Source organism: Gracilinanus agilis, chromosome 5 (assembly GCF_016433145.1).
Source record: "Gracilinanus agilis isolate LMUSP501 chromosome 5, AgileGrace, whole genome shotgun sequence".
Lineage (NCBI taxonomy): Eukaryota > Metazoa > Chordata > Mammalia > Didelphimorphia > Didelphidae > Gracilinanus > Gracilinanus agilis.
In genome coordinates this window covers 109,367,060-109,379,839 of record NC_058134.1, presented here as the reverse complement: position 1 = coordinate 109,379,839, position 12,780 = coordinate 109,367,060, and the positions used below count along the sequence as shown (strand labels likewise).

The window sequence follows — 12,780 nt, the reverse complement described above, 5'->3', positions numbered from 1 at the left end:
CCTCTAGGGATTTTAGAATTTTAGAATGTGAGCCCTTTGAGAGCAAGAAACTGTCTTCCTTTTTTCTTTGGGTCTTCAGAGTGCTTGGCACATCAAAAGTATTGAATAACCTTTTTCTTCATCCATTCATGGTTTAAAGTAGTTTATTAGGTTAGACCTAAAGAAGGTATTTTTGGTAATTTTTGTAAGTGCTTTGAATGAGGGCAGTGACACTGCACTTAGCTATCTATCATCAGAGAAGGAAAGGCATAAAGCTTTCTCTGGTCCTTTGTTGCCTCCAAGTGACCAGTAGGGTGATTTTACACCATTTAATTTGTTGGAGTAAGTGACAGATAAAACTCTAGCCTGGTCCTTGCCTTCTTCCTGATCAAAGGAGAACAAGTAGTTACCAGAAGCCTGCGGCAGTACCCAAACCTTCTGCTTCCATCCTCTCCAGTCAGGACAAACGAGAATGTTTCACTGTGTTTGGGAAAATAAAGATGTATTTTAAAGAAGAGAAAAATAATCATCTCTCTATATATCTGTATACCAGCTCATGGTGAGAGAGATGGGGTGAAGGGAAAGTAATAGGGGTGGAGGGGCTCTTTGCCAGCTTCCCAACACTGTACTGAGGAAGAGCCTGATAACCTGGGTTATAGGAACTCCCCTGAGGCAGGATCTAATATGAGCTTCCCAGAAGAGGTTAACTAGGGATTTCTCTACTCTGTGGCAAATGATCAGAGCTGTGTCCCATTTATTTTGCTTTATCCTTTGCTCTACTTCCTTGACCAAATAGAAAGATGTAAAACTAAGTTGAAAGCATGTTCTCACTAATACTCCCCAAATCAAGGGGTTTTAACTGTTTTGTGTGCCATGGACCTCTTTGGCAATCTAGTGAAGCCTAGGGAGTCCTTCTCAGAATAATGCTTTTAAACGCATAAAATAAAAGATATAGGACTACAAAAGAAACGAATTATATTGAAATATACTTTCGTAATATTTTTTTGGATAGTTTATTTTTTTTTAATTTTTTTGATTTTTTAAAACATTTATTAATATTCATTTTTAACATGGATACACGATTCATGCTCCTCCTTTCCCCTTCGCCCCCCCCCGCACTCCCCCCACCCATGGCCGATGCACATTTCCACTTTTATAATATTTTTAAGAGCCAGTTCATGGATCCCAAGTTAAGAACCTCAGGTCTAAATCCTGAGGACCAAACTCTGGTCATCATTGTTTGTTGAATACCTAGTGTGAAGGCAGGATGCTCTGAGAGGAGAGTAAGGAGACTAGGAAGAAAAGAAATACAAGACACAGTTATGGACCTAGACCCGGAGGAATGAGGGAGCTTTGTGCCCCTTCAGATATCATGTGCGGCTACTGTAGCTGCTCCCTTGTCCCTGCCTAATTATAAATGACTTTATGAGCTCAGGAAAACTCTGTACATATGATTATATTCATTCAGAAAAATTCCTTACAGTAGGGTCACGTAGACTGTATTCTAAAATTTGGTTTTTCAGGTATCAAAATAACTCCACTTCGATATAACTGGTTTCCTCTGCATCAAAAATTTTGTTCTGAGACATGAGACTGTCAAAGGGGTCTTTGACACAAAACAAGTTTCTGCCTTAGAGAGACTATAAGACTAATCTCAGTGAACCAGGTATTACTTGAAAACTCATAATGTGTAACTTAATGGGTTTTCTTCAAAAGCTGAAATAATGAATAATAAAATGATCATTAAGTAACATAATGGGGCAAAGCAAAGGTATTGGATGAATTATAATCACTCATTATTTTATTATTTTTACACTACTTAAGTTTTACAAAGTGCTTTCCTGACAACAACTTGTCGTACATAGAATGAGCACTATCATTCCCATTTTACAGATGAGGAAACTGAGACGGAGAGAGAGAAAATTACTGTTCTAATGCTACTGAGTAGGATAGTTGGTATGTGAACCCCAGTTTCCTGACTCAGATGCAGCACTCTTTCCATTTCATTAGAGATGAATGAAACTGCATAAATGAGTCAGAGGAAACAAAAGTTACGCTTTTTTGAAAGCTTCATGGGAATAGAGAAAGGGAAGGAGGAAATTTCCCAGGTGGCTCCTCTGAGTTTTATTAAACTCACCTTAAAGGAGGATTGACTTTGGATCCTCATCCCCTGCAAGCTGAGAATAGAAATTCCTAATTTGTATTCTAGCCTCCAGGGGAGATGCCAGCACATACCTGGTAAACTGGTAAACAGGTACCCAGTCCTTGGCATCAGGAAAACAGAATTGGGGAATAGCTTTTAGCTGATCCTCAGCTTCCCTCATGAATTTGAATGATCTATCCAGCTGCAGAGAGAAAAATTAGCAGAAATGAGGCAGTACCTTGGGATTTGGGAAAATACTGCAATATTCCTAGGGTGCTGAAATAATATATTCTTTTTAAAAATTTTATTTTAAAATATTTTCCCATGATTCCATGATTCATTTTCTCTCCCTCCCTTCTTTCCCACCCCCCCTCATGGAGCTGACAAGCAATTCCACTTGGTTATAAATGTATTATCACTCAGAACCTATTTCTATATTATTCATTTTTGTAATAATCTTTTAATACCAAAACTCCAAATCATATACTCATATAAACAAGTGATTAATTATATGTTTTTCTTCTGCATGAAAAAATATATTCTTAAATTTTTGAGGAAAATTGCCTTCCAAAATAAAAAAAAATTAGTGAGAAAAGTGGCATTTCCCCACATTTTTGCAAATCTTTTTAATGCCTGGCTTAACAGCGAGATTACTCTATCTGTTTCCATGTTCAATCTGTTGTGATTGATTGAACTACTGTTTTGATTGAAGTATATGAAGAAAATCTGGCTTTGCATAAACATTTGATCAGAAAAGGAAGGAATATCTTAATAGGCAAATAGTGTGTTAGAATTATTATGAAAATAGTTTGACTACCACCCATCATCCCAAACAAGGATTTTATCCTTAGACAACACTTTTGGAATGGCTGCTGCTCTAGAGAAAACATAGGAAGATGGGGAGCTGGAGGAAGAGGGAGGAGAGAAATGAAGACAGGAAGGAAGGGATTGAGGATGGTGTTGAAATTAGGAAATAGAGTTAATTAGAAGAATAAAAAGGAAGAAGGGAGATACAAGCAAATGCAGGTGCTGAATATATAGTATGTTTCAATCCAACTTGTAGAGATTGGAAAACAGTCTTGGACCTGAACACCTATTAAATTCCTACATATCCTTTTTAGTCCACACTTCATGGTAGTTCCTCTAGGAAACCTACTCTGGGAATCCCTTCATCAGTAATAATCTCTCTTCCCTTTGGAAGTTCCATGGTACTCTGTTTAACATTCCCTCTAAGGCAATTATCACATATTAGTTATCTGTGTATGGGTCTTATCACATGGTAAGCTTCCAAGTTGGTATGGGAAGTAATTCTGAAATCAGATGGGAAGAGACCCCTTCCTTCTTTTCTTCCCTCCCTCCTTCCTTCCACAAAAACAGTGGTTCCCCTTTATCATATTGGCATTAGGGTAACAGCACCAACATCTGTTACTGGTTCACTATATCACATAAGACTTTTCTTGTATGTAGTTCTTTTCTGGACCCTGTGCTAAGTGCAAAGGATACAAAGACAAAGTAGAGAAAAACAAACAAAGAAAAGGCTATAGGTAGTCAGAAAGTATATGGAAATTATATAAGTAAGAGAAAAAGTGAAATAAGTAATTAAGAAAAGATAGAGTCTGGCCAAAAGAGAGTGAATGGGTAAGTCAGAGAAGAGATAAGCAAGAAGAGAGTCCTCAGGACTTTCCAACCCATTTGTCCTTTTGTTTTTTCTCCCAAGGATGCCACACATTTTTCTGTCTTGCACTATGGAGTCTCACATCTAATATACTCCAATTAGGACCTGACCATTATCTTACATGCAAAATTCTAGCAATAATTACATTTTCTTTAGGTTTCCCCACTTCTCTATACTCTTCAAGTTCTTCTGGCAGTGCCAGCCCTAGTTGCAGGTAGAAATCTGAAGTTCCATAATGGAAGACAATTCTGTTCATCAGAAGCCTAGCCTACCTTCAGAGGGAACTGCTGGGTAAGTTCTGGTACATATGCAGCCCCTGCCTGTTTCTTCTGCAGTGACACCACCACAAAATACTCAAATAGTTGTCTTTCTTGGTACTCAATGAGATCTCGCTCCAGAGACTGATACCGGGGAGCCTGCTTCAGACGGGATTTCACATTGACCAGGCGTTGGCTGTGAGCTAGAAAGAGAAGAGAGAGACTAATTTTGTTAAGTGGATCCTTTCACATCACTTCAGCATGCTTTGTAATGCCTGGTTTGCAAATGCTTGGTCCAATGTTTCACCTTGCAATAAAGTTGCAAAAAAAAACCCCTATCACTGCCATGACCATCTAAAGTCCAGGTGGCCAGATCTTGGACATGAGAGCATTGGATCAGGTAGGGAAACTTGGTTTATGGGTTTCCCTATTCGGTTGCTGTGGCTTAGCATGGACACTGAGTAATTCACCAAAAGCCTCACTCCTTCTATCAAGTAGGGATGGTAAAGCTGGTCTCCTATATTCCTAACTTCCTAGTCTTTATGATGGGACTCAATATAAGCCATGATACATCCAGAACACTTTGGAGACCAATAAACATACTTTCAGCCTATGAACCAGAAATATATATGGGGTCATAGAATATTAGAACTGTTCAAGAATCTTAAGATCATCTAGTCTAATCCCCTTATTTTAGAGAAAACAAACCCAGAGGGGTCAAGTAGTTTGCCCAAGTTCACACAAGTGGCAGAATAATAGAAACAGGATTCTGTGATTCTAAATAGGTAGAGATGAGGCAGGCACAGTAGTTATTGTTTTTTTTTCTTTTTAAAGAAACTCTTATCTTTTGTCTTAAAATCAATGCTAAGTGTCAGTTCCAAGGCAGAATAGCAGTAAGGGCTAAGCAATTGGGGTTAAGTGGTCATACAGGGTCACACAGTTAGGGAGTGTCTGAGTCTGGATTTGAACTTGGGACATCCTATCTCTAGGCTTGTTGCTCTATCCACTGAGCCACCTAACTGCCCCAACAGTAGTCTTTTCACAACCACTTTTATAAAGGCTTGAACTTGAAAGGAAAAATGTAGAGGTAAATGCTACAAAAATGATGAAGCTGGGATGGTGAAGGAATGTTAAACTCATCACCTGATCCCATAACCTTAAACTATTGGATTCTATGGCTTCCCACTAAACCTTAGAGAAGACTGTGGCAAACTCATCACAGCTCAGCCAAAAGAAAGTATAATAAAACTTTAAAAGCTGCAAGATTATCTTAGAGTTTATCTTGCCCAACTCCCTCATAATATAGATAAGACAACTGAAGTCTAAAATGGTGAAGTTGGCCCATCATTGGTCATAAAGATGTCAGTGGCAGATCCAGGACTAGCATCTGGATCTCCTAATACTTCTTGTTCTTTTTTTTTTCTTTTTTGGGTTACACCAGGAGGAAAAGGAGCTGATAAAACCACAAGAAACTATGTAAAGGCAATGAGACTGCTTCAGTTATTCTAGTCAGTTTTAGTTTCCTGGAATGTTCAGCATTGGTCAATAATTGTGTGATTCTTTTCTCAAGTATGTTCATAGTTTATCCTCCCCTGAATTCCCTCTGTGTTCCTTCTCTTCCCCCTCTTCCCTCTACCCCAAGATCTAACCTCCTAGAATTTCATTTTTTAATCTCAAATTTGAGAACTGGATCTCCTTTATTCAATGGAAAAGACCCTCCTGGACTTTGCTAGTCCTCTTTCTTTCCTTGACCCTTAGAACAAGAAATGATCAAACATTTTTACTATTTATAGGGTAGGTCAGGTCCCACATTCATTCTTCATCTCACCTTTCAGTTTCTCCTCAGTGTCACTGTCTGATTCACTGTTTTCATCTGTCACTGTGCCAAAAAGGACAAAGCAAAGAGATGTGAATGCAAAGTAGCCCAACTAATCAAATTTTTCATATGCTACATGGAAACACAAAATCTGGCTGCCTGGTTCAGAAGGGTTTTTTCGTGCTCACATTTTAGCATACTCCTGACAAATCATTGTCTTAGTTAGTTTAACAAAACTGATGTTAAAAATTTGGCTGAGAAAGCAGGGATCTACAAACTTGTTTTCACTTTCATTTTTAAAAATATTTCAACATAATTGTTTTCTTTTGTAATCCTATATTTTATTGCATGCATTTAAAGTCACAATTCTAAAATGGAGTCTATAAACTTTACCAGATTGCCCAAGGGTTCTATGACAGAAAAAGGCTTAAGATACCATTAAGATATTTAAGATAAATAAGATAAATATCAGCAAGAAATGATGCTTTTGGTCTCTTCTTTGAAGAGGTAGAAAAGAACCATGAAGGGTCAAGCAGAATAGAGCACTCAGCTCAGAACAGGGAAGTAACATGGACAGTACTAAGGCTAAGAGTGATCTGACAAGAGCCTTACAGACAGAAATGAGACTCCAGTCCCTCTGCTACCTGACTGATCACCAAACCATATATAGGGCACAGGGTATAGCAGTTTACAGAAGACCTTTGCTTGTTTTGTTCTAATGCTGAATCAATCAAAACCTAATTTCATACACCTTCCAGAATGCTCCATTTCTAAGTCAAGCACCTCTACCTTTTCCTGAATTGCTTTCCGTTGACTGCGACAGCCTCTTCACCCGCTTCTTGCCCCTGCGGGCCTCATAAATGGCATTGATCCGCAACACCAACTATCCGACATCAGAAGAAGAAAAAACAATGTCAGCACTATTCTAGTTGTGTTTCTAAACTTTGTCTGGTTCTTCTATGGCTCACAAGCTGAAGGGTGTATAGAGGATGGATTAGGTACATGGGCAAACCTGAAATCCCATGCTTCATGCACATAGCTAGGCTTGAGGGACCAGTAAAAGGTACATGGAGAAACATTTCACACTTGTGTTGAGTTGTTCTCTTGATTTGCTTTTTTGAATAAGTTGAGGAAGTAGTTGTCAGTAATGCCTAATGAACATTGATAACTCATCATATTGTTACTTTAGCATTACCATATATATGTATGTTACATATATATGTATATTTCACTATTACACACACACATATACACACAGAGGGTTCCCATTAATTGGGAAACAATTTGATTCTTTCCCACCAAACTGACAATTTTGAGGAAAGGTCAGTGTTACATTTTAGGGAGGAACTTCTCCCAAATCAAAACAAAAAAAGGAAAAAATAGCTGAAAAAATGTTTCCAGGCACAGTACCCATTATATGGGAGTGGTGCCAGAAAATCTCAGCATCTGTCTCTGGGAGGATATTCAGCTGCTAGTGCCTTCCTCTCCAAAGCTACCTTTTGCTTACTTTGTATTTATCTTTATGTACTGATTTATGTACAGGGTAGGTTCTCCCCCATTAGAAGACAGGTTTTTGGAAGACAGGGACGATTTTTTCTTTTTCTTTGTATTCCTAGAAATTAGCACGGTGCTTGGCACAAAATGAGTGTTTAATCAATGACTGTGGGTTGATTTATTGACTGATTGAAAAGGAGCACGGGTTAAGATACTTAAGTCATAGTTGGGGTCCACCTTCACCAAAACATACACTTTATATTTATACCTCACATACAGATATGCAAGAACTCAGACATATGTAACACATTTTATTTGTGCACATAACTCACATCTTTTTCAAGTGGGTATCTATGATTTCCATCTACTTCGAGATCTAGGGAGGCAATGTGGAAGGGTGGAAGAAGCATTGAGCTAGAAAAGACCTGGGTTTAATTTCTACTTCTGATGCTTACTACCTGAGTGGAAGGAGTTGCTTAATTTCTCTGGGCCCAATATCTTAATCTATAAAATGAGGGTTGTTGGATTAGATAGCTTCTGAGTTCACTTCCTCTAGACAGATGGCCTCTGTCTCTAGCTAGCACGTTTCAATTTCAAGGGTCTGTGATTTCCTCAGTCTGTGTAATTCCTTTGTCAATTTGGATTTTTCCCTTTCTGGCCAAGAACATTAAGAAAGCAAGATAGTAAGTCTAGAGAGGCTGACATGTGAAGAAGGACCAAATGCCTGAAGAGACAACCCAATAGCACAATAAATGTACCTAAATGTGTTGGTGCAAAATTTGTCATGGAGGAATGAAATCAGTGTTAAGAGACTCGCTTAGGACACACAGTAGAATAAGGAGGAGGGGTTCCCCCCAGTTACACTGTAGCTCTAGCAGCTCTAGCAGCATTTCTGGAAAAGGCAGTTGGTAAGGAAACCTGGAGGAGTTACCTTGGGTATCTTTCTTCTCCTCTTTCCATTCTGGGGATTTTCCAGGTTGAAGAAAGTATCATCTGGGCTGCTAGGAGTAGAAGGTGGACTGATTTTGGAAGGAGATCCAGTGCCATCTCGACTAAGTTTTCTCATGTCCAAGAGTTTAAAGTTTCTCCGCTCTGAGTTTTGCCAGAAAAACGCAGGTTTGGAGGCTAACTGTTGGTAAGAGAAGAAGCATAAGAAGAAAAGAATGAATTAATGAGGAAGAGATGGAGGGGACAACATTATAAAGATGCTACTAAAGCAAAACTTTTAAAATCAATAAATCCATCAAGCACTTCAACATTTTGCCATTATGTGTACCCTGCTGTGACTATATGCTTCTGGGAATTCCTACAGCAGTATTCCTCCAAAGATCAATCTATGAGCCAGCTTTTATTAAGCCTTACTAAAAGTACTACACCAAGCACTTGGAATACAAAGAAAAACAAAAACAGCCCCTGATTTCAAGGAGCTCACATCCCATTGAGAAAGATTCCAAATAAATAGAAAATAACTTTGGCTTAGTTGATGCAGGATGATAGTTCATATTCCTTGTCTTTCTTGTCCCCCAAAGAGCTTAAAAGTACAACATGATTTGGGGAGTTCCTGTTCTATCTGCTTCTTGGTCTATATCTAGAACTACTTACTCTATCATACAGAAAGAACATAATAAGAACATTCCTGATCTTATTTGGTTCAGCTCAAGAGTATCCAAGTGTGGGTTCCAGAACCAGAAATCCATGAGCATAGGCTGAAGTCATTTATTATACACTGAATTACATTTCACTTCAATGACTATTTCTAATTAATCCAAAGCAGCTAGCAATTAGTCATAAAATATACAGCTAGATCTGGGTTAATGAGAACAAAGAATCCCCAGAAATTTTGTATTATTCAAATTCACACTACAGATTTCCACTAGGTTAGAACCAGTTACTGTATTTTACATAATTATAACCTCAAGTATTATAAATTCTAATATATGTGACCATTTCAGAGATTTCATTATTCAGAGTAACTTTAATCTGGCTGTGAGTTCATGGAAGCTGACTGATTACGTAAAATCTTTTTTTTTTCCCCCAAAGAACTTTGGTGGGCTGCATCCCAGGTTCAGTTGGGTTGCTTGTTGAACTCATGGGCTTAATCTTTCTGCCTGATTTATTAAAATATTTGTTCATTTTCTTCTATCAGAACATCTGTAACAAACATATAAAGAGGAAGGACATGTGCTACCCTTAAATTGTCATATTTCTACAAGTATTCCTCAGACCTTAAATAGTGCTGGAGATGAGAAAGAGCCCAAGGAATGGGAAGGGAGAGGGAGATGGAGTAGAGGTGCTCCTGGAAAAAAAAAAGAAGGAATTGAGAGCTGGAAAGCAGATTTGAGTACAGAAAATTGGCCCATCTAGGAATGAACTGGCCAGGATAGAAAAGGCAAGGATGTAGAAAGTGGAGGTCAGATGAGGGAAGGAAAGGAAAAGGAGGGTAACTTCAAAGAAGGAAATAAGGAATGGAGTTTTCGATCCAGGAAAAGACTCAGCAGGGATCAGAGTGAGGAATACCCAATGGGAATGCTTCACTTTAATGTATTTCTGAGATATTATTGTGGGTATTCCCTCTAGTGATGCAGATTGCAACCTATTCATGCTTTCTCAACTTATATGATAATAACGATCTATATTTCTTCACAGAACCTCCATAGAGGATACACCCAATGAGCTCAAATCCATCCTCCAGAGTAAAGGCTCTTAATCTTTATAATGTGTCTTTCATTCCTTAATAAATGCTTGTCTCTCTTTTCCCTTTCCACTGTATAAGTGAGAGAGGAATTTATATATATATATATGTATATATTTTAATTTTAAACCCTTAACTTCTGTGTATTGGCTCCTAGGCAGAAGAGTGGTAAGGGTAGGCAATGGGGGTCAAGTGACTTGCCCTGGGTCACACAGCTGGGAAGTGTCTGAGGCCAGTTTGGAACCTAGGACCTCCCATCTCTAGGCCTGACTCTCAAACCACTGAGCTACCCAGCTGCCCCTATAGGTATATTTGTTGATGTGCTCCCCCAACAAAATGAAAGGTACTTAAGGGCAGGTTTTGTCTTGTCTTTGTATTTCTAGTCCAAAGCTTAGTACTCAGCACGTGGTAGGTGCTTAAGGAATGCTTTGATTTACTGACTGATTGTATTTGATGTCTTTAATAAAGAGGGTTAGGAATTCTAGAGAATCTTCACAGTTTTCCACAATTAAATCTACACAACACTCAATAAATAATCTGGATTGAATTATCTTAAGTAGATATCCTAAGAGGAATTGAACTCATTTTGGAATAATTCATCTTGGCACTTGATGATGTATTATTTTTAAGCATTATTTAACTATCCCATGTATACTGATAATTGGTAGATACTGAGAACAGTCCAACACAATACACCATTAAATGTCCAGTGATGAGTGATGAAGACAATAAGTGTTTTAAGAATTCAAAGAAATGGGGTATTTTAATTTTATTTAATTTTAAAAAGTATCATATCCATTTCCCAATGTATCTCTTCCTCCCTTCCTCTTCCCAAAGAGCCATCCTTTATACAAAGAATTAAAAAGAAAAGAACCTAGTTAACAAAAATAGCCTACACATTCAAATAACTAAAAATGCATAATTAATAAAAATAATAAGTAATAATCAAATAATGCAAATTTTCATACCTATAATCCCCCAGCTCTTCAAAGAAATGGGAAGAAGTACCTTCTCTTACAGGAAGAGAAAATTTTAATGGGTCCTTTTGTAAGGCATATGTTCAGAATGTAAATAATCACTCCTTCATTTTAGGACTTTGGGGTTTTTTAAAAATTAAACTGATAATATTTTGTGAATACATGTTGTACCTAACAGGATGAGAAAGGATTAGGATTTGCTTTGACAAAGGTTACTCACATTGAAAAATCACAGCTCAACCTAAGTGTTGTGGTTCAGACCTAAAATAGGACTTAAATCTTCCTCAAGCATCTTATTCACTGAAATTTAGGAAAGGGATATCATGAAAGTAGGGTTTTAGGAAGACAAATCTGGATGCAATTGACTCAATTAATCAGACACAGGGGGAACATCTGGAGTTAGATGCTGCCATTATCCAAGTGGGAAGTCTTCAAAGCTTGGGTGGAATGCTCAGTGTTCTAATACCCCTCCCTCCCTGCCTTTGCCACAGCCTGCTCTCCTACCTTGGTGGGAGTGTCAGGGATGGAGGAGGTAGGGGACGCTGGAAAGTTCAGGACACACTTCTTTCCCAGGCAGCGACCATGTAACTCAATGTCCTCATAAGGATTCTCCTTCAGTGGTGGATCTGCAGTCAAAGGCAACAGGTCAGGAGCCTCAATCCCAGCTCTGTGGCTTACTACCTGTGTGATCTCAGGCTACTCCCCTAACCTTTCTGGACCTCTGCTCCTTCATCTACAAAAATGAGTGTAATAATACCTTCACTACCTATCTCACAGGGCTGCTGTGACAATGATATTTTGTAAAGCACTATGAAAACATGAGCGATTGCTATTTCAAGTGTTCAGTTGGAATTTAGGGAATTAACTGCTTTTTCCCACAGATAGTATGTAAGTGAAACTAGTTAATGAAATAGTCTTCAAGTCACTGATGTCAACTGATGGCAGATGGCACCCACTGATGCCCCAGAGGGTAGAATAAGAAGTCACAGTCAGATATGTTAGAAAGTAGATTTTGCTTCTGTATAAGGGGAAAACTTCCTAATAATTAGGTTGTCCAAAAGCTGAATGCACTATTTTAGTAGGTAGTGAGTACTTTATCATTAGAGGTTTTCAAAATATACTAAAGATTTACTTTTTAGGTGACCTTCCTGTTCTAGGAGTCTATGATGCTTTTTTTTTTCATTCTATGAAAACTGGAAATCAAGTCTCAGAACTTGTGAGATCATATTTTACTTGTTAACCCAGAACCCACTTCAGTATTTTTTATCCTTCTCTCAGAGCTGGACAAAGCTTATCTTCCTTCCAGACATCCTCTGTGGTTTGAAGCTTCCTGCCATTTTGGTAAATTATTCTCTTTTCAGGCTCTGATTAAATTATAGGCTCATAGATCTAGACATAAAGATACATTTAGAGCAGGAAGGGACTCAGAGGTCATCTAATCCAACCCCTCCATTTCACAGAGAAGGAAACTAAGGCCCAAAAGGTGGGGTGACTTGCCCAAGGTCACACAGGTAGTGAGTGTGAGAGGAAGGATTTGAATGGAGGTCTTCTGACTCTAGAACCACTGCTCTTTCCCCTCTACTATTCTAGTATGCTCAGTATTCATTTTTTCTCAATCATTGTCAACCCACTCTCTTCCCTTGGACTCTACTTCCTTCCACATGCTCAACGCCTTTGCCTTTTCTCTCACTTACCAACCTGGTAATCTTTCTTTCATCTGTCTATTCATCCATATGAAATATCTTTT

General features: G+C 38.3%; 1 protein-coding gene across 1 annotated transcript in view; it reads right to left on the bottom strand.

Annotated features, from left to right (window-relative positions):
- Window positions 1-12,780, bottom strand: part of DENND2A (DENN domain containing 2A) — a 131,036-nt gene that overhangs the window by 40,859 nt on the left and 77,397 nt on the right. Inside the window, exons 5-11 of the mRNA XM_044677787.1 lie at window positions 11,538-11,659; window positions 8,296-8,493; window positions 6,660-6,753; window positions 5,883-5,933; window positions 4,070-4,257; window positions 2,215-2,324; window positions 390-459 (exon numbers count right to left, since the gene is read on the bottom strand). Coding sequence (XP_044533722.1) covers window positions 390-459; window positions 2,215-2,324; window positions 4,070-4,257; window positions 5,883-5,933; window positions 6,660-6,753; window positions 8,296-8,493; window positions 11,538-11,659 — 833 coding nt within the window. The remainder of the gene's footprint in view (window positions 1-389; window positions 460-2,214; window positions 2,325-4,069; window positions 4,258-5,882; window positions 5,934-6,659; window positions 6,754-8,295; window positions 8,494-11,537; window positions 11,660-12,780) is intronic.